The 22,611-nt window shown below is 43.3% G+C and overlaps 2 protein-coding genes across 2 annotated transcripts in view; one reads left to right on the forward strand and one right to left on the reverse strand.

The window, feature by feature from the left end:
• The window catches only part of bltp3a (bridge-like lipid transfer protein family member 3A), a 34,162-nt gene extending 25,044 nt beyond the window's left edge, over nt 1-9,118 (reverse strand). Inside the window, exons 1-5 of the mRNA XM_061843866.1 lie at nt 8,765-9,118; nt 4,456-4,618; nt 1,965-2,003; nt 1,698-1,789; nt 1,442-1,631 (exon numbers count right to left, since the gene is read on the reverse strand). Coding sequence (XP_061699850.1) covers nt 1,442-1,631; nt 1,698-1,789; nt 1,965-2,003; nt 4,456-4,618; nt 8,765-8,808 — 528 coding nt within the window. The 5' untranslated portion in view covers nt 8,809-9,118. The remainder of the gene's footprint in view (nt 1-1,441; nt 1,632-1,697; nt 1,790-1,964; nt 2,004-4,455; nt 4,619-8,764) is intronic.
• A 1,372-nt stretch (nt 9,119-10,490) lies between these two features.
• LOC133513276 (protein ILRUN-like) lies at nt 10,491-22,057 on the forward strand. Its single transcript, XM_061843898.1, has 5 exons — nt 10,491-10,828; nt 13,021-13,175; nt 16,203-16,400; nt 17,963-18,285; nt 21,113-22,057. Exons 1-5 carry the CDS (start codon nt 10,671-10,673, stop codon nt 21,146-21,148), a joined length of 870 nt encoding a protein of 289 aa, XP_061699882.1. The 5' UTR covers nt 10,491-10,670; the 3' UTR covers nt 21,149-22,057.
• The last annotated feature ends 554 nt before the right edge of the window (nt 22,058-22,611 follow it).

Here is a 22,611-nt window from a genome sequence, read left to right on the forward strand (position 1 = left end):
CAGGTACAGAGAATAAATAAGCCTGTCCTTGGCTGTGTCCAAGGAAGGATGGAAGCAAGCCAAGACCTGCATGGTCAACTGTTTCTATGCTGGGCTTGCAGAGGAAGGCCTGGTCCTCCCAGAGGTGGAGGGTGAACCTAAACTGGACAACTACAACAGGCTTTGAGATCAGCTTCAGGAAATACCCAAAAGAGGACATTAGAGTAGCCACTGTAGAGTGGAGGACTTTCAAGATGGCACACAGGTTTGGGTCGACTAAGGATTATGGAGTACTGGATGGAACCGTGTAGCGCAGTGGTTCTTAACCTGGGTTGAATCGAACCCCTGGGGTTTGGTGAGCAAGTCACTGGGGTTCAACGTGCATGCATGTATGCATAAAAGTCTTTTTCAACTGCATTTTGAATGCTGTGTTCATGCCATCCAAAGTCAAGGTGTGTACCATTGCGGCGCTGCACCCTGAGCTGTAATTCTTTGGTCTTTTTAAAACTATGTCGATTTAACATTTCAGACTTGAGCAGAGTGGCGTCAGACAGCACATCCAATAATAAAAAAGAGCCCCCCAAAAATTACTCTTACCTAAGAAGCCATTTCGAGGATTCTTGATATACGATAAAGAAAAGAAACAATTTTGTGAATTTTCACAACAAATTCCCTTCCTCTGACATGAGAGTGGCACTCAACAAGGGGAACGACAATCACAAAATGTCCATTCACTTCTGGTACATTTTAATTCAATTGAATTTTTTTTCTTTTGATGAAAATCAAGTTTCGTTGGTTTTGTTCTTCTATCACAATGACTTTTGCGTGGAACTATTGTGGAGTTCATTTTGTGCCTCTGGATGACTGACTCATTTGTGCACCTGGATAACTGAGAATCTTCACAGACAACAAAATATATATATATATATATATATATATATATATATACATTTTTCAGCCATTTTGAATTCAAAATATTTTATTTTGCAAATTAGAAAGGGTTCTGTGAGCTCCAGATGAAACTAGCGGGATTTCGTATGTCCAATAAGGTTAAGAATCAATTGTGTAGCGTCAGAGGACTAGCCAACATGATGAGAGCCGTTGTGTATATTATAAAGTGTTTTAGAAATGTGATGTTTTTGTTGATTAGTGTTAGTTGTCCCCGAAAACAGTGTTAGTAGACTTTATGTGTTCAGTCCACCACTTTTCCGTCTTGTTGTTTGTTAACTGTTGTTTACTAATATGCACCAGGAGTCACAGTCACATCGCAACCAATGACCTCCCTCGTTGCGATCCCCTTCTGGAGTGGAGTGTCATGTGTCTGCTTTACGGTATGGATTGAATTTGCTTCAGAGTAAACAATGTGGAGAAAAATTGTATGAATTTTAAATAAATGTTTTTACCAACTGTTGCAAACTACATGAACAAAAAATGTGAAGAGGATTAAATGGTGTAGTGGTACCTCTCCTCTTGTTGGGTCTGTGATGCGGGTGGAACGGAGGTCGCCGTGCTGCCACTTTGGGTTGAGGCTGTTGCCCTGCAACTGCCACAGCTCGAAAGAGGCATGGAAGGCCTGAGCCTGCACTTTGATGGTGATGGAGTTGATTCTAACAGACATGCCCTCCACCACTTTCTCCGCAAATCCGTACTCGCTGTGAAGAGTTACAGCGAATGTGATCCAAAGTGCTCCCTTTCAGGTGGCATTCCTGCAGCTTTACCTCTGGCCTGCTGTGATGGCGATAGGAGAGGGGCCATTGGGAGGACGTGGCTCCTCACATGTCCTCATTTCTACCTCCACCTTATCTAGGAACTGAACAAAAAAGAAAACGGGGATAGAATTGAATATCTACAAATAAAAGCAAATATGTACTAAAGATATAGAACAACCTACAAAATGAAAAGTGTGGATACTAGAATGATTGGGATGCAAAGAGACAAGCTAAGTGTGGCGGAAATATGTAGCAACATATGCAGCGAATTCTTACCAGGCAGATGGGGCTTGTTTTTAACTTGGTCCATTGTATCTGAAAAGACAGGAGGAGTACAACGTCAGTGAAGGCTATCTCGAAAAATTCTGTACTCTTTTGTATTCAGTGTGCACAAGGGCTCCGTCATTGTGACACAGCAAGCAAGACTTTTTCCGACACCTCTCAGTGAGTCAACGATGGTAAAAGAGATTAAAAACAAATTCAAATGCATTTGTGCTGAGATTAACCCTAAAAACAGAATTTTTTTTTTTTAAGATTTATGCAGGCAGATTTTTGGAATCCAGCATTTTTTTGTATAAATTCTATAATTAAAAATGTGTTGGTCTACTGGCATGGAATTTTTCATTGTAAAAACCTCTTTAACCAACAACATGGTATTCAATAACAAATGGGAAAGCTCTATTCTCTGATTGACTGAGATTTTTTTTTCTCATTACTCATGAGTAAGAGAAACCCCTCCTTGAGCCGTCACCTGATTGTCTTGGAGGGGTCTGTGTGATGATCCTAGGTGCTTAGTTCTCCGGAGCTTTATGGGTCTGGCAGTGTCACTCACGCCAAACAGGTCCTAGGTGAGGGACCAGTGAAAAGATGGCTCCAAAATCCCCTCTGATGTCCAAAAATACAGGAAGACGTTTTCCCTGGCCTGCATACAGGTCACTGGAGCCCCCCTACGGAGGCAAACCTGGGGTTGAAGCTCGAAGGCAAGAACCTGGTGGCCGGGCCTGCACCCACGGGGCCCAGCCTGAAAGGGTAACGTGGGTTCCCTTTCTCATGGGCTCACCACCTATGAGAGGGATCATAGAGGTTGGGTGCACTGTAAACCGGGTGGTGGCCGAAAGCAGGGAACTTCAAGATGGGTCTTTGGACATGGAATATCACGTCCCTGGCAGAGATGTAGCGCAAGCTGGTGTGCGAGCTTGAGAGGTTAGAACTGGATATAATTGGGCTCGCTTCCACAGACCACTTAAACTATGGTACCAGTCCTCTTGAAAGGGGTTGGACTCTCTTCTATTCTGCTGTTGCTCATGGTGAGAGGGAAGGTGAGGGTATACTTATTGTGCCCCAAGGTCAGTGGCTCTACATTGGTGTTCAACCTCAATGACAAGAAGGTAGTCTGCCTCCCCTTTAGGGTAGTGGGACGGGTCCTGACTGTTGTTTGTGCCCATGCATCAAACAGCAATCCTCAAACCCACTCATGGACACCAGCGGCGAGAGATGCTGTCAAGCTGAAGGAATCCTATTGGGGGATTTTGCTCTGTGGGACTACAGAGGCAGCTAATAAGTGCCAGCTGGCCAAGCAGAAAGCAGCTTTGGTAGTCAATGTGCCAAAAACACGGACATGGAACGAGTTAGGGCAGGCCATGGAGAACGATCTCCAGTAGATTGCAACGAAATTCTGGTCCACCATGCGGCGTCTCAGGATGGTGGAGCACTGCACCATCAACAATTTGAGTCGTGAGGGAGTTGGTGCTGCTGACCTCGACTCGGGATGTTATGGGTTGTTGACCGGAATACTTGGGAATACCTATTCAATTCCACAAACGCCTCCCAATGAGGAACCAAAGTTTGGGGTCTCTGAGGTTGAGGTCACCGACGTGGTTAAAAGCTTCTCGGTGAAAAGGCCACAGGGGTAGATGAGATTCGTTAATGGAAAATATAGCAACACATGTCAGAAGCTGATTCTTGAGCATTTTTTCCTCATCTTCTGACTGGGCTCCTCAAAAAGAGCATCAAACAGAATGCTGCATCAAGGGTTGTGACCAGAACAAAGCAATTATGTTTGTTAATTTATATTTAATGTATCCCATAAATTCCCGTACTGTATAACTCTGTGGAACTCTAAAATGGCGTCGCGGATATTTTGTATTTTACCTACAAATGGGCACATCCATACAAGGACAGCACGCAAGTCAACAGATTGAGAGGGGAGAAAGCAATAGAAGCAACATGCTAGAGGAGAAACCTGAAAAACATCCAAGAAAGGGTGCAGATGTGAATCCTATGACTTCAATCTTTTTCTCCCACTTGTTTTTCTTTCAAAATTTTGAACGTCAGAATGTATGAGGTGTGCTCTTAAAGACACGGAAGGGGTCCGAAAAGTAGTGCGTGGTTGGAGTGAGGAGGACACACGAGCATTTAGCCGACATGATATCAAAGTGATGAAGGCTTGGTTGGAATGCTGAATTCCAGTGTCAGACGGTGCCAGAAATCACAGATTAGATCTTTAATTTTGATCATGTATTTAAAAAAAAAAAAAAAAAAAAAAAACATAAACATGTCATGACATCAGAATGCTCCAACTCAAATATCTTCCACTGGCTCTCCACTTTGGTCAGAAATTTTCCAAAGATTAGATAAAACAAAGCTATTTTGATTACTCTTAGACAGGTATTATTCAGAATACTTAAAATCGAGTTTCTGCTTTGTGGTTCATTCCTGCTCTCATCTGTCGAACCAGTCAGCGAGCCTCATTTTTGAACTGACTCACCCTGATGGCGGCTTTGTTGCAGTAGACGCGCGTGACGGCCAGCCAGGTAGGCAGGTCGAGCATGTTCTGCAGAACCTCTTCATCCAGCTCAAGGTTGGACAACTGCCCCTCCCCCTTCAAGGTACTCAGATTGATCTTGTCCGGGGACAGATTCTTGGTGAACCTAAGAAGAATAACCAGGTTTTCAAACTGAATGAAACAGAACATCACCGATTTAGAGGACAGAATATAAACGGGCGTTTCTACAATTCATTTCTAGCCTCATAAAACCCCCCCAAAAAAAATGTGAATGATACATTTTTTGATACATTACTGGATTACCTAATCCTAATTAACTGTACGAAGGCAATACAATAGCAGTTGAAAGAGTCTTCAACATCTCTATATTTTATGCACAAAACAATTGTTTCACATCATTTAATAAAAGGGCGTAAAATGTCAGACAAAGAGTCCTAAGGAGCAGTTGACACCCACAGCACATATCCAATGAGTTCAGTTTGCTCTATTTTGCCCAAACTGCACTCTGTTAGTTAACTTTTGATATGACTGAGAAACTTGCCAGACCAGTCAAACATTGAGCCTCCCTGGTCTGACTGAGCAATCAACACTAAACTTCACATGACCTGGACAAATCTGTGGTTTGTTTGGATTTGCTTTAATATCTGATTCAACTTTCTAACAAATGAATTCTTTTTTTCCAGTGATTTGTGGAATTAACACCAGTATTAGTTGAAAGACTTTGGTGGCAGTGGTCATTTGAGATAATTGTTAAGATTAGCATGCATTAAATGAGTACAAAAATTCAGGACCTTATCCACCTAGGAAACAAACGATTCATTTTAAAAACTGTAGGCCTATCAATTAAACAGTACTAAAACTGGTCTTAAATAATTTACACAGATTTACACATTTTCAGCCTTCTCACGTGTCTTTTGACGTACAACGACCAGTAAAGTTTTTTTAAAAAAAAAAAAAAACATCAGCGGCATGAGAGAAACACATAATGCCCGGATCAAACTATAAGACATATTTGGTCTTGCACGATTGCACGATGTCAGACTGCTGCAATAAAATCGCATCACCGCATCCCGTTTTGTTTTCAGATCATTGGGCTTTTCAACTCAAATGCGACCGGATTCACTCTTTGCTGTGGAGATGACAACATGAGTGAATCGCGCCGACTTTATTAAAAGATTATATTGGTGGGGAGGCACGTATGTTTGTGGTCACGCTCAGACAGGAGAGGATGCTTGTGTAACGCTCGCTTGAGGTACCATATTTTTCATAATGTGTAAGTCACAGTTTTTTTTCATAGTTCAGAGAGGTGTGCAATTTATACTCCAGAGCAATTTATATGTGAAATTATTAACATATTATGACAGTATATCCATTCATCCATTTACTGAGCCCGTTATCCATCATTTTTACACTGACAACCGCAAGAAGTCGCTCTCGGCCTGTGTTGCTGTTCCTTCTACTTCCGTACCGCTGAAAATTCATCATTTCAACATTAGCGGTAACTTATAAAAACAACTGAGAAGGACGGAACAAAAATGGCATTGAAGGGAATATCATACTCTGCAGATTAAAAACTGCAAGTAGTGAAACACGCAGCAATACTAAGTGCAAAAGATGGCTTCTTTAGAGCACGAAAAGATCTGCTTGTGATGCGTTGATGGCACGCGAGCACAAATCACGCCACAGTTCAAAAATAAATTTGTTTTCGACTCCATACCTGCCATCTTCCCTGGGGGTTTAACCAAAATACTCCAGCCATTTGACATCTCTGTGAATCGGCGCTTTCAGGGATTCTTGCGTAACCTGGGGGAGCAGTGGATGATGGACGGAGAGCACAGCTCTACGACAAACACGATAGTGAACGCGCCATACAACTTTCCGGGAAGTCATTAGATGGCTCGACAAAGTATGGGCTTCAGTGACAACCAAAACCATCCTGTCGGGATTCAGAAAGGCTGGAATAGGCTAGTTGTAACTGCAAGTGACGGGGAGACTGATGAAAGCAACGTAGAAGAGGAAGCGGCGCGCCGTCTCCCTCTGGAGTTGGCAGAATTCTTTAGAAGTGACACCGAGGATGAAGATTTCATTGGATTTCTTGATTTGAAGTGAGACTGATGGTTTGGTAAGCTTGTTAGAATGTTCATTATGCTATAGTTATCTGAATAACTGTTACGTTACGTTAACAAACCAGGCACGTTCTCAGTTCGGTATGTGTGATACAGCGTAAGCAATATCGTACACCCATTCAGCGTCTTCTCAATTCCAGTCACTCACATTTGAAAAATGTACTGGTGTGGTCAGTCATGCCCGCAGATATAAAGTTACGGGTGCGGTCCACCAGTCATGCCCGCAGATATAAAGTTGCGGGTATGTGTTGTTTGTAATTATGAGTGTACCTCTTTAAGAGCGGAGAGGCACGGTGTCAGGTAAACTAGGAAGTAGAAGTAGGCTGAGCAGCAGAGATCATGTGTTTCCATGTTTAAAAAAAAAAAAAAAAAAAAGGACGTCAGGCTGTGGTTCACTGCGCTGAATCGTTTTTCATGTGCTCTGAGAGTGTGCGACAAATTTCGCAGTGGCACAGCTTAGCGGGAACATTGGTCAAGACTACACAAAATAAGCGACGTCTGCTCGACTGTGCAGATTTGCGGGTGCGATGGCGTGCGGGCGCATACGCGCCTGTCAGATCACAGTGACTGCAATTCTATTTTTATTTCAAGATGAAAAGTCTATGAATAGTCTTGGGATTTATCAATTAAATTTCCCCTCAATAATGCCACTTATACTCCAATGCGACACATGTTTTTTCAATCTTCATTAGCAATTTTTTGGCTGTTGCAACTTGAACTCCAGATTGACCCGGAAAATACGTTAAGTTCACGTAGTTTTAATACGATACGGCACACAAGCAAGAAACTAAAACATTACGTAGCCTAGCAAGATAGTGCTAGCGCTAGTGTTTGTGTGTAAACATGCTACCATTCTGTCGAATACATGATCTGAAGAGAGCAGTGAATTCCAATCTTTATAGAGTGAAAGGAAATACTTTACAATTGAAAAATCTAGCAGCACACCAACAAACAAAAATGTCATAAAAAGTAGATACATGAATTTCTGTATGTACTTACTGCCATCTAACGGAAGACCATTAAAATGTTCTGTCACTGTGCCTCACTGGCATAAATAGAACAAGGATAAATTAGTTTTTGTAAATATATATTTTTGAGCAATTAAGTCGACAATTATATACAGAAAATGAACAGCTGATTTAAATAGATTCATTGTTTCATCTTGTGATCGGTTAGTTTTTTTAAACTCGCGAATTGGCCCCAAAACTCCTGATCATGTAAAGCCCGTTGATTTTGTTACCAAATATAAGCTATCAAATGTCACATTACTTTTTTTTTTTTTGAGAAATTGGTGCTATACGTTGTAGATATACTCAGTTTACAGGATAGCAGAGGACAGCAACACAATATAGTACAAATATAAATTTTGCATTTAAAAAGGTAATTGGAGACTCAAAACTGCCCATAAGCGTGTTTGCGAGTGCAAACTGTTTGTTTTTATGTGCCCTGTGATTGGCTGGCAACCAGTTCAGGGTGTAACCCATTTCCTGCCCAGAGATGGGTTCCAGCACTCCCACAACCCTTGTGAGGGTAAGCGGCTCGGATAATGATTGCAAAAGCTATGCAGGTGATAAGACTGAATATTGCCTCACACTTACTATGAAGATGCATCTAATAATAGTTCAACTGCCAGGAAAAGGCTCCACAACACTGTCATGAATTCAAAAAGGCCACAGACAAATCAGACGAGGATAACGAAACCCACTGCAACATAACCATTCTTTACGCGTGGAAAAACAGATGTACAAGGCCGTGATTGAACCCAAATAATGGAAAATAACTTTGCATGTAGGCGCTTATGGAGTTAAAGAGAGGAGAGTTCCACAATGGATGTGGAAAATCATGCCTGTTTAAAAAAAAAAAATGTATGTTGGAGCCCCCTGATTAGAAAGTGGCGTTTGTTCACTCTGTAAATGTACAATATTAGTCAAATATCAAAATAATTATTTTATTTGTTGTAAACCCAGAGATGCAGTCCAACATCCAAATTAAAGATAGCACTTTTGAGTAAGAGACCCCGTGAACGACTCTGATAGTAAGGTACTTAGAATTTTAAAACGCTGAGATAAACAAATAATACAAATAAAGACACGAGCCAGCTAATGGTGACTATTTACACTGCCAGCATCCAGCGGGGCTAGCAGGCTAACATATATGACACCTACCTTGACAAATGTTTCAGAATTTGCTTTTTAATAATCCCGGCCATTTCTGCCACCGGGTTCAAGCCGACGGGTTTCTACTTAGATCAACATGTACAGCTTGGGAATTGGTCTCAACAGACTGCATCACCCGCTGGAGGCATCTTGGAAGCCGTGACGATGCTAGGCTAGCACCGCAACGGACAGCATTCGGCTGCCAAGCGCCGACTCGCTTCGACCCACCGTTCTCCTCTCACGCTTTCCCTCCTTCTCTTCTCTCTCGCCCTCATTCCCTAACAGCGCTGAAGATTCAATGGCGTCATCTGCCGGACAGGAGAAATAAAACACGGTATTGGGTTAAAATTAGGTCCCGTCTCCTTGACAGAGGCACGAAACAACAGGAATCATGGGATGAGGAGCTGTGAGATGTGTAAAGATGTGAGGTTTAAAAAATTACATCCAGTAGTTTCTCACCCAACATTGTCTAGAACGAGTACCAAAGATGCATTATTTGTCTTATGGAAAAGTACAGAGAAGGTCAGAAGGAGCTACATTGTGTCTTTGTAGATTTAGAGAAAGCCTATGACAGAATACCAAGAGAGGAACTGTGGTACTGCATGCGTAAGTCTGGTGTGGCAGAGAAATATGTCATATAGAATAGTACAGGACGTGTATGACGCCAGCAGAAGGGCGGTGAGGTGTGCCGTTGGCGTGTCAGAAGAAATTAAGGTGGAGGTGGGACTGCATCAGGGTTCCGCACTGAGCCCCTTCCTGTTTGTGGTAGTAATGGATAGGCTGACAGATGAGGTTAGACTGGAATCCCCTTGAACTATGATGTTCGCAGATGATATTGTGATCTGCACTGAAACCAGGGAGCAGGCGGAAGAACAATGGACCTTTCCGACCTGTCAATAACTTGTACAATAATAGCCATTAAGATAGACACATTGGCTTAACCTAAGGCTTGACACGCCCCTGCCGCCATGTTGTCCCACAAGCAATACTGGTTGTCAGTAGCGTGCGCTTGGAAAAGTTATTGTTAAGAAGAAAATGGTCCTCAGATGCGCTTGGGGAACGTGCAATTCTGATGAAAGATATCTTGCTAGGTTACAAGGTTGCCCGCTTGATTCATTTTCCAAAGCCTAAAACATAGTTGACGAAGTGTCTGCGATGGATTAAGGCTCGAGGAAGAGCGCACGTACAACTAAATGTGAGCAATATCGACAAACACAAGGCTGTATGTTCCTCGTTAAGTGAGGGAGAAGTATCTTCTCTGAGTTTGATTGAATTTTTATCTGTGCTTTATACATTGCAGGAGAACAACTTTCACTTTGTTAACGTATCACTGACCTGCTGAATGAAGTGTGTAATGTTTTGGGGAAGAGTGAGGCTACAAGGAGAAGAGATAGCAAGGGTGGACGACGTCAAATACATGGGGTCAACAATACAAAGCAATGGTGACTGTGGTAAGGAAGTAAGGAAACGGCTCCAAGCAGGGTGGAACAGTTGGCGAAAGGTGTCTGGTGTTCTATGTGACAGAAAAGTCTCCGCTAGGATGAAGGGCAAAGTCTATAAAACAGTGGTGAGGCTGGCCATGATGTACAGATTAGAGACGGTGACTCTGAAGAAACAACAGGAAGCAGAACTGGAGGTGGCAGAAATGAAAAAAAAAATTAAAAAAAATGAGTCATTTACTCAGCCAATGTGTTTGCGCATGCGTACATCGTATTGTTTTATTGTTAGTAGTCACGTGGGCACGGCGGTGTCAGAGGTGAGCGTTGCGATTGTGACATGCGCACTGGACGCTGTTGTTCACTGTTTTGACATGCCGAGGCCTTGATCTCGATTAGAAGTTTGTTTTTCTTATTTGTCTTTTGTTTTGTTTTGTTTTTTGTTGCCCTTTTTACATTTTTGAAAAGGTGAAGTCACGATGGAGGGTATGGACCTGGACGTGGACCAGGAACTCACGCAAAAATTTAGTTGCATGGGCACAACAGACAAAGACATCCTCATATCGGAGTTCCAGAGGCTCCTCGGCTTCCAGCTGAACCCCGCCGGATGCGCCTTCTTCCTGGACATGACCAACTGGTGAGCTCGGGGACTCGCCTGGCCTGTTGAGCTGGCATCACGCTAGCCATTGCACGCTACCTAGCTAACGTTATATTCGCGGATATATCATAGAATAATTATATGTACAACGTCGGGAAGAACCGTTCTCTTTTTTCTATAGTGTGTGGTTGTTTGAACGGTACTCAAGAGAGCGTGAGTCATACCGAAAGAAACACAGCAAACGCCATTTTTCGCAGAGGAATTGAGGTGGATATTTAACCTGCTTTAGTCAGTGACATATTATCTAAGATAGCAATTAGCATGACGAGTTAAATATAGTGTAATGCTCCCACTATACCTGTTTGCACGTGTTTTACGTGAAATTTTGACAGTTGCGGAGTTAGCTAACTTTAAACCGCTAAACTAAAGTCATTTAACTGTTTTCCAAACGAATTTTAGACTAATGTGTTCTCGTGGGTCACGTGAAACATAAACGCCTGGAACCCTAATGAGCGTATTGTGCAGTATTATGTAACCAGGCAGACAAAACGAAACGTGTGGCAACCCTGGATAGTATGCATATTTTAATGTTACTAGAAAACCTGTGTTACAAAATGTGAGAAGAATACTTTTCAATCGACAATGCGTTGAGGCCAAGTATTAAACACCTGCTCCGGCCTTGTCACTACTGTGAGATGGTCACGTGATGACGTAAAAGGGCAAAAAATATAGAACTGATATATAGTATATAAGGGTCACGTGAAACACCTATTCTAGCATTGAGTGGACTGCAATATGGAAAGGGATTTATCCATCCATTTTCTGAGCCCCTTATCCTCACAAGGGGCGTAGGAGTGCTGGAACCTATCCCAGCTGTCTTCGGCCAGAAAGAATATTTGCTGTTATTTACGGACAAATGCAACTGATTTAGCGCTGACAAATTTGGAAGTCTAGTTTTAGTCATTAGTTATTTTGATTATTCATAATCCCAGTTACTGACATCTAAAACAGGGGTCACTGATGGTGTAGTGGACCGAGATCCGTTCTTACACTGGTGTCATAATCCGAATTTCTGCGTAAATCGGATTTCACCATTAAAGTCAAAATTTACAATGACCGCTGGGATTGGCTCCAACACTCCCGTGACCCTCATGAGGATAAGCGGCTCTGAAAATGGGTGGGTGTAGGAATTTCATATAAAAACACTAAAATACATTGAAATAAAAGAAAAAATAGATTCTGCACTTATGAATACCGCGAGACGTGGTGAAGAAGAATGAGAGGAGGCTGTGCTTAGCTATTGCTAAGGAAGCATGTTCAGATAGCACTTGCTTTAGGGGTTACTTTGACCTATTCTCCCGTATCTTACAAACGCCCCCTTTCAGTGATTTACCTCTGACGTCACAACGAGGACTCTTGTCTGCGAAATGGCTTTATCGCTAGTAGCATTACTTGTTGACGCTGAAGAAAAAAACATTTGTTTCGAGAAGTTCTCAGTGTTTGTAAACTAAAATCAATCCGTAACAATGGTGAAGAAGTGTGTGGTTCAGTTTTGTCGCAATTCAAATTATTCTGGTTACAGTTTACATTATTTCTCCAAAGACCCAAGCCTCAGAAGACTGTCAGGTTTGTGCAAACGAGAGCTAATTTTTCCAAACCCAGTCAGGAGTCTGTCATATGCAGTGAACATTTCACCCCGGGACTCTTGTCTGAGATGGGTTTTAAATGTTACAACCTGGATCAGTGGCCACCATACAACCAGTTCCGACACCTGAACAGATCGGTGTTGCTAAAGGGACTAAACGCGAACTTGGATCAACCGCCGCACCTGGACACGATCCGACAAGCCCTCCCAACCCTTGACAAATTATGTCACTTTTGCCACTCGAGTACGGGAGTTGTACAGATATCTTTTGTAGTGGAACTGTTGATTAACATTTACTTGCGTATGTTTGAACTATTCACACTGCAAGGTTACATTTTCATAGGACCGGATATTAGATGTTTCAAAATGAATGTGTTTTCCTGGCCATCACACCAAATCAATGGAATTGTGCTGGTCTGTAACATTTTCTTCTTGTGTTGTTCCATCTCCTGATTACAAAAGCAAATATGCTTCAAAAAGGCTTTGAAACCTGTCAATAGACACCCATATTGATACACTTCCTTTGAAATAGATAGTGCTAATAAATGTTGTGTAACTACCTCTTGATGTCTCCTTTCTGTTTCAGGAATTTACAAGCAGCTATCGGAGCCTACTATGACTTTGAGAGTCCGAATATCAATGCGCCTTGCATGTCCCTTGTGAAGGATGTGACAATTGGTGAGGGTGAATCAGTTCCACCCGACACACGTTTCACCAAGACCTGGCGGATACAGAACACAGGTAGAGCCCAGACAAGAGTCATTTGTTTACCACATATACACGATATTGTATAACTATGTATTGTCTCACCTTACTTGATCACATATGAATCTTTCAAAGCAGTTCATTGGGTCCCATCCCAATCTCTAGGGTTTAATATGACTTCGTGCCACACTCTACAATTGTAATGTTAAAGGTCTAGTGTCATCCCTATAAACATTCTAAAATATTGAAATGAAAAATACATGTAGTATTATTCACTTCAATGTCTATTCAAAAGAGTAAATATGAGCGGAGAGCGCGTCATCCATGCACAAAGTTGCGGATGTCTCATTCGACGACATCCAAGTGGTCGCCATATTGGCTTCATCCCGTCTGTGACGTCACCCTGAATATTCGCCATTGAAAACACGCTGTGGCCCCTACTGTGGGAGACGAACACGCCCCTTCAGAAACGGAAGCTCTTTTTGAAGAAGAGAACATCACACACCTGAGTGAAGTAACCATGGCAATATTACACTATTGTTTCGAGCCATATTTAGATGACATGTTATCACAGCCAAACCACCTTCCCGCCCTATCCACCTCTGCGCGCCGGTGATAAACGCCCACTTCCGTGGCGGACATGAGCCACAAGACCAACTTCTGAAGGGTAAATCCATCCTCCCGAGTGTTCAAGCAATGTCCAGCAATGCAACGAGCCGGCATTTTGGCGAACATGAAGGAACAACGAGCTCCCGGAGATAAACCTAATAGAAACAAACGACTCCACTTGAGGGCGGTCCTGCCACGTATGTCATTTCCTTCTTCTTCTCGAAAACAAATCCCTCGAGAGGATTTTCATGGCGGGAGTTACAAAAAGCTGTACACGTCAAAATCATGTTTTGTGGTGGGGAAAAAAAAACACATGGGTCCATGTCAGCTGCCGTTTTTTCATTAATAACACACTAAAAATCGTGCATTTCACGACAGTGGCCCTTTAAAATCTTCCTGGAAAGGCTTTCCACAAGGTATAGGAGTGTGCTTGCGGTAATTCATCACCATTCCATTTCCCACATCTTATCCTTTTCAGCAATGATTTGCAGATGGCTTTGGAGGGGGAGGTAATTTAATGGCTAATATATGGCCGAGCTGTATGGACACAGTCGTAAGATTACATTTTCTTTTAGAGTAGGAATAAACTAACAGGATATTCTGAAGAATCTTGCATTGTAGGCTAGGCCCAAAAAAAATGTGGTTCTGAGTTCCTGCATTTGAGATCTTGCTTCGGTAGTTTTTTTATTTTATTTTTTTTTTTTTACGAAATATTTTACTCTGTCTCAAGCACATGGTTCTGCCATTTTCTTGTCAGTTCTCATTAATTCACACTCTCTCATGCATAACGAGATCAAAATTCATGATGGCGTCTCTCGTTACAAAGCTCCGGGATGCATCAAGCCGTGATCTCCATCTCTCACCGGAGCAATTCGCAGTCGAATGTGAAGTGGCTGAGATGAGAATCAGCACCTCCAAATCCGAGACTATGATCCTCAGTCGGAAAAGGGTGGCGTGCCCTCTCCAGGTCGGGAATGAGATCCTTCCACAAGTGGAGGAGTTCAAATACCTTGGGGTCTTGTTCACGAGTGAGGAAAGAATGGAGTGGGAGATCAACAGACTGATCGATACAGCGTCTGCACTGATGCAGACTTTTATCGGTCCATTGTGGTAAAGAGGGAACTAAATCAAAAGGCGGAGCTCTCACTTTACAAGTCGATCTACGTTCCTACCCTCACCCATGGGCATGAGCTGTGGATTGTGACCAAAAGAAGAAGATCCCAGATACAAGTGGCCAAAATGAGTTTCCGCCGCAGAGTGTCTGGGCTCTTCCTTAGAAATAGGGTGAGAAGCTCGGTCATCCGGAAGGGGCTCAGTGTCGAGCCGCTACTCCTCTGCATTTAGAGGATCCAGATGAGGTGGCTAGGGCATTTGATTCAGATGTCTCCTGGACGCCTCCCTGCTGAGGTGTTCTGGGCATGTCCCACCGGAAAGAGACCCTGAGGACGAACTAGGACATGCTGGAGAGACTATGCCTCTCGGCTGGCTTGGGAACGCCTCGGGATGCCTCCGGAAGAGCTGGAAGAAGTGGCCGGGGAAAGGGAAGTCTGGCTATCCCTGCTCAAGCTACTTCCCCCGCGACCCTACCCGGAAGAGTGGGAGATAATAGATGGACGGATGGATAAATAAATGTGATTTTGTCATGAACAGGTAGGACCCAAATGCAGGAAGCCGAGACGTAAGCGTGGATTTTAGGAAGGTTTTTTTGCCAGGCAGAGGTTGTACATGGGAAGGCAGTCCAACAGGGCGATGGTACAAAAATTACAAGGCATAAGGCTTAGTCCAAAAAACATGAAACAATGTCAAAAATCAGACATGGCAAAACATGAAAACGTAACTTGACTTGACGTGGCTCAGTAACGTTATGACATGGGACGAGGCAGTTACGATGGCTGACAACTGCATAGACACAAAACAATCTGGGAACAAGTGGCATGAAACCAAGGCGTAAAAACGAGGAATGGGCACACGGCCACGCCGCCATCCGCCGCAGCTGTTCTCAAACACCTGACTTAACTCTGTGCTTCTGTATCAGCATGCGGGGTGCGCCACGCATGCGTGCGTGGCCGTGGAGAACCACGCCCCTGACATATTTATTACTTGGTGTAAAAATGTTAGGGTCGATTAGAATTTATAGGGTCAATCCAGAAATCGGAACCACAAGTTTTTTTCATTTATTGATATATTTATTTTTATCAGACTAAATGACTCTTACCTTAACTTCTTGGACACATGAGCATGTGTGATGTCACTCCCCGATTTATTCTGTCGCATGTTCGGCAAATAAGGCAGTGCCCAGTATAACTGTCAAAATTAGTAAATTTTGAGTTACTCATGAAAATTTGTCATATTTTCAATTTCATTAAAATGACTTTTCACTAGTGCAAATTGGAAAAAAAGAATCCCCATGAAAACCTTACAGATGCGCTGCATTCATGTCTGCCTGTCTTCCAGGTACAGAGTCTTGGCCGCCTGGGGTTTGCCTGAAGTATGTTGGGGGAGATGAGTTTGGTCACATAAACATGGTCACGGTACGGTCTCTAGCCCCTCATGAAATGACGGACGTGAGTGTGCCTATGCAGAGCCCTGTGTCTCCTGGTATGTACCAGGGCCAGTGGAGAATGTGCACAGCAACAGGACTTTACTATGGAGGTACGTAAACAAACTATGGAACAATAATAGTCATTGTTACTTGTTCGTTGGGATGCCTAATAAAATTCTGAAACTTTATGAAATTCGCCCGTGCATTTTACACACTGTAGCTTTCCATTAAGAGTTATTTTAAGTTGGGCTGCGGTCATTTTCAAAGCACTACTACATAGAACCCCTCCTTGACCCGTCACCTTATCGTGGTGGAGGGGTTTGTGAGTCCTGATGTTCCTGAGGCATGAAGGCGAGCGCCTGGTGGTCGGGCCTGCCCCCCATGGGGCTAGGCCAGGCACAGCCTGAAAGGGTAACATGGGTCCCCCTTACCATGGGCTCACCATCTGAGAGAGGGGCCATAGGGGTCAGGTGCAATGTGAGCTGGGCAGTGGCCAAAGGCGTTGACCTTGGCGAGCGGATCCCCGGTTACAGAAACTAGCTCTAGGGACATGGAATTTCACCTCTTTGGCAGGGAAGGAGCTTGAGTTGCTGCATGAGGTCGGGAAGTTCCGACTTTTGGCCTGTGGGACTCCCGAGGCAGCTGATAGGTACCAGCTGGCCAAGCAAAATGCAGCTTTGGTGATCACAGAGGCAAAAACTCAGGCGTGGGAGGAGTTCATTGAAGCCATGGAGAACGGCTTCGAGGAAATTCTTGTCCACCATAGTTGGGATGGGGCACTGCTAACCTCAACTCGGGATGTTGTGAGTTGGTGGGGAGAATACTTGAAAGACTTCCTCAATTCCACCAACACACCTTTCCATGAGTAAGCTGAGTCTGGGATCTCTGAGGCGGCTCTTCTATCTCTGGGGTTTAGGTCACCGTGGTGGTTAAAATGCTCCTTGGTGGCAGGACCCCGGGGGGTGGATGAGATTCGCCCGGAGTTCCTGAAGGCTCTGGATGTTGTGGGGCTGTTCTGGTTGACACACCCTTGCAACATTTCGTGGACATCGGGGACAGTGACTGGATTGGCAGATTGGGGTGGTGGTCCCCCTTTTTAAGAAAGGGGACCGGTGGGTGTGTTCCAACTATAGGGGGATCACACTCCTCAGCCTCCCTGGTAAGGTCTATTCAGGGGCGGTGGAGAGGACGGTCCATCAGGAAGTTGAACGTCTGATTCAGGAGGAGCTATTTGGTTTTCGTCCTGGCCGTGGAAGAGTAGATCGGCTCTACACCCTCGGCAGGATCCATAGGAGTTCGCCTAACAAGTCTACATGTGTTCTGTGGACTTGGAGAATTTTAAACAATCCTCTTGTTTCACAGAGTCACCACATATTTCGCTTCCTTATTAAAAGTTTTTGAAGCCGTTTTACAGATGTTTACCACATCCTTATTTATGTAACACACCGCTTATTCATTCACACCATAATGGCACAACAAAAGCGTAACTTTTGCCATCTTTGATCATATCCAAAAGTTTGACTTTTTCGCCGATCGTCATCTTGCTTGTGAACACGAGGTTATCACGCAGACAGTCATATTATTGTGAATCCGTTTGTCAGGGCCACTACCCAAAACAGTCCTGTTTTGCCTTTTTTTGCACACTTCTGCATTGTACCCTGTTTTTTGACAGATATTATTTGGGTGATCCTGAGCGTGGAGGTCGGTGGCCTTCTTGGTGTCACACAGCAACTTTCGTCCTTCCAGGCGGAATTCAACACCCAACCCCATCGCAATGTAGAGGAAAATTACAACCCCTTCGCCTCACCAGAGAGAACCAAATGGCCCAACAGCAACACCAGCCTCCATCATGACAGCAGCCATAAAGTCTCAGAGGAACACTGGCAGGGAAGCCCAAACCAGCTGCAGCAAGATCAAAATGGACTTTCACACAACTCTGTAGACCTAGTAGCAAACACCCTACAAAGCAATCTGTCAATAGTCACTTATAACCAGGTAAGGTGTCACATACCCCACAGAGATATATGTCCCATTCCAAAGGTATTGGAACAGCAAGGTCAATTCGTTTTTAAAATATTTGTTGCCATAATCCTTATTTGCAATAACAGCGTCATTTGTTCCTGGGGGTTTCTCCCGTCAGTGTCCTCTTCACGAAGTAAAATTCATACTCTATTGGGTTTAGGTCTGATGAGTGATTTGTCTCAAACATTCCAATTTTTCTTCCCGATGAAGTCCTTCGTTGTTTTTTGTGTGTGTTTTTGGTCATTGTCTTGTTGGGGCGCTCACCCTCAGCAACCCATGACACAACTTGAGTAACATGCATGTGATATTGTGTTCTTTTACTAATAATTTTGATAGACACTCTATAGGCTTTCACGTCTTGTGCTGTGAGCTGTGACAACAATGCAGGTTATATACTAACATATAACTCGGAGGTATTTAGGCTCCGACAAAATAATCCCATTGCACCACCGGTCAATATACCCACATCCTCTCCTGCCCTTTTCTGTCTTTATCTTGTTCTTTTGGGTTGCTATTGCACGTCCTCACTAGGTGTTCACCCACCATCTACAAATGAGTGATGTAATGTTACGCGTGTTCAAATATGTACAGTAGACTGTCTCAGGCGGCGGCATGGTGGATCAGCTGGTAAAGTGTTGGCCTCACAGTTCTGAGGACCCGGGTTCAATCCCGGCCCCGCCTGTTTGGAGTTTGCATGTTCTCCCGTGCCTGTGTGGGTTCATTCCGGGCACTCCGGTTTCCTCCCACATCCCAAAAACACGCAACATTAATTGGACACTCTAAATTGCCCCGAGGTGTGATTGTGAGTGTGGCTGTTTGTCTCGATGTTCCCTGCGATTGGATAGCAACCCGTTCAGGGTGTACCCCGCCTCCTGCCCGATGACAGCTGGGATAGGCTCCAGCACTCCCCGCAACCCTCGTGAGGATAAGCGGCAAAAGAAAATGGATGGATGGACTGTCTATTGTTTTAGTGTGTTTCTCACCCGTTGTCAACTTGACCACTAGTCATCTCGCTCTCCCACCCCTTTTTTTTTGTTTGGTCCAGGTGCATTTTCAAAAAGAATAATTTTAAAAAAGCTGAGGTAGTATTTCAAAATAACTTGAAAGAAAAAAATTGTTTCAACACGAAAGCATACAGATCCACCAATGTGTGAGGTCGTACGGTTGAACAAGGCAGGTTTAAGGGGGAAAATAAAGGGGGTGGGGGTTACTTTTCACCCTTAGACAGGTTTCTGGTCTTCATGTTTGCGTAACAAATTCAGTTTTCCCAAGTGAAACCCAAAGCCAAGAACAGGCATGGTCCCAGGGTTAAGCAATGACTCTAAAAGGACATACCTGAGCTACTAGAAACACCCGTTAGTCACATGTTCCAGTACTTTCACTCGGATTCTGAACTTTTATCTCATATTCATCTTTTGATCTAGAACCCAAATGTGTTCAGTATACAACAAAAATAAAGGGATTGACCTTGCCATTCCAATACTTTTCGAGGTGACTAACTGGAATCAACACGAGATACCAGCCATACCATACGAACATGAACTAAATGTTTGGTCAACTGCACTATTTCCTGGAAACTAGAGATTTTGGAGATGCAAAAATTGTGCCAGCCAATGGCAATACCGTTCTGTCAGTGTCACTCAAAACTAATTTGGCTTCTTTCGAAAGATTTGCCTGACCCAGCATTTTGGCTTTACAAACTTACATGTACTACGAGCTCGGTCCGAGTCACATTGTACATACAGAACCAGTCACTCACATCTGACGAGCGCGTTCGCGCCGACACGCCATCACACTCGCAAATCTGCACAGTCGAGCTCGAAAAATCACGCACGTAAAATTCATTACGAGTAGAAAAAATAGATATTGAAAGACGTCGCTTATTTTGTGTAGTCTTGACATTAATTTATGTGTTTATTTCACAAACGTTAACAAAACAAGCCTACTCCTAAACAATCAGTATTCACCCGGAAACAGGAAATGCAAGTTGACCGAACTGAGCATGTACGGACGGAAGTGATGCCAAAAGCACCTTCGGAGCTGCTTCATGTACTGCGAGCGCATTTACCTCGAAAGTCATCAACGTAATGAGCCATGTCAAAGGAAATTCAGTTAAACCAGGGGTGGTCTATGCGTCGACCGCGAGACAGTTTTGGTTGATCGTGTGAAGGCGCCGGGCGATTGCGAGAGGCTGGCTGCTTGAAAAGTAGATCTTGGCGGGGAAAAATCTGGGAACCCCCGAGTTACACTGAAAACTTTTCATATAACACAGGTAATATTTCAGTATCTATAATATTTACTTTGACTTGATCTAAGTTCTAACGTTAGACTAGTCTGTCCATATAGCTAACGTCGTTTTCCCCCGTGATAACGCGTCATCTTGAAGTTGAAAACCTTTCCCCCCTCCATGCTTTAGGAAGCTATAGATCATCTACTGCTAGCTTTCATTAATGGATTGACAATAGACACCACCGTAAATTACGAGAGATTATAACAATGCATCATGATGAAATAAAATGATGAATGAAAATGCAGTGTCAATAAATTATGATTATGGTATTTGGTGACAACTACATACTCTGGTATAGCAACTCAGTAGGTTATTTTAAGGTCTTGAGATTCCATCCCTTATCACACCCGCAACTTTATATCTGCGGGCATGACTAGTGGACCACACCCGTAACTTTATATCTGCGGGCATGACTGGTGGACCACACCCGTACATTTTTCAAATGTGAGTGACTGCAAAATTATGACCTGTACACTTAAAATGTTTTCTAAATCTTCCTCTTTATTACAGGGTTTACAGGAGCCTTCCCCTTTTGGGCACTCTTAAATCTTGGAACTTGTTCTAGAGAAACTGCAGTAATAAGCGCCTCCGGAGCCGACCAGATCAACAGGAGATGGGAGAGGCTTCGCAAGTTGCTGCAGGAGAGTCAGGAATTATTTATGCAAAGCAGCTCTGCCCTGCAGGGTCACTCTTGAGTAGCAGAGGTCTCTGAAGTCGGCTCGACCAACATCCCACAGCCACTGTGTGCTTGTTTGAATGCTAAGTTGAAAAATAGCGCTGAGTCCTTTGAGTGATTTTTTTTTTTTTTTTTTTTAATCATATGATTTAGTTGGCAAAATTGCGTGTATTTGTCAAATTGTATGTGTATTCTTCTGAGTGTGTGTTTGTGTGTATAAGTTCAAAGACAAACTTTGGAGGAAAAGCCATTTATTTTGCCAATTTATTCTCCCGTTTCTTCTAAGATTACCCGATTCATCAAGTAATTGAGTTTCTTGAAATTTTCCCTTTCACAAAAAAATATTAATAGTGTACCAGTAGTCAACTTTGAAAAAGCACGTTTTATTTTTATAATACACAGAGAAATCCTCCGGAACGTTAAGCTTAAGTCAGGTAGTACATTTACACCACTTGCCCCACCACAACCACCCAAATTTGCCAATAGTCACGAAAATAAAATGCAGTACAATTATCCTCCAGTCGAGGGTATCATCTTAACATGTTGTGCAGGGCAGCTTCAATGATTTTGTTGTGTTCAATGATTTTCAACCCCATTGTTCATACCTCGTTTATTTGGCTGCCTTTGGAATGCATTACGAATTCAATTCAACGTAAAATGTTTTCCACTTTTTGTGCTTCCTTGTACTGTCAAGCAGGACTATCAGAAATAACCTGGAAAAAGATTGTATGGCATTATTGAAGCCAAACCTAATTTGGTTATCAGAAGTAATATGCAAGTACCTCAAAGCATTATTAAAGGTTTTCTTGTGAGGAAGTATTATGAGGTTTGAATTATAGCTTTGTGATTTGAACCATCCAACCATTGATTTTCTACCAGAGCATTCAGTTCACCTCACATGCATATTTGAAAAATGTGGGAGGACGTAAGAATATCCAGAGAAAATACATGTAATTGTGTGGAGGAGGTGCAACCCGCACACAGAAAAGCAGAGATTCAAACCCCCAGCCTTCGAGTGTAAAGTAGATGTGCTAACAAGTAACCACGCGCTTCACCGTGCTGCCTTTAAAACCACCCATATCATTTACTTTGAACGTGTACGCTGTATTAACGTCAACACTATCCTAGTCGTCATGAGCTGAAGTAAATGCATGATTGATCCCTCCGCGATTGAACCAGCGAAGGCATTATAGCATCGTACCGCGGTCGATCTGAACAGCAATTGTCAAGACCGAATCAGTTTACATGCCCAATTCGTCGTGAAGCTCTTGCACACTTTTTATCTTTTGATTTGAATGTATTCTATGAATGTAGAGAGAGGGGGGGGGGGGGG

Source organism: Syngnathoides biaculeatus, chromosome 2, assembly GCF_019802595.1.
Source record: "Syngnathoides biaculeatus isolate LvHL_M chromosome 2, ASM1980259v1, whole genome shotgun sequence".
Taxonomy (NCBI): domain Eukaryota; kingdom Metazoa; phylum Chordata; class Actinopteri; order Syngnathiformes; family Syngnathidae; genus Syngnathoides; species Syngnathoides biaculeatus.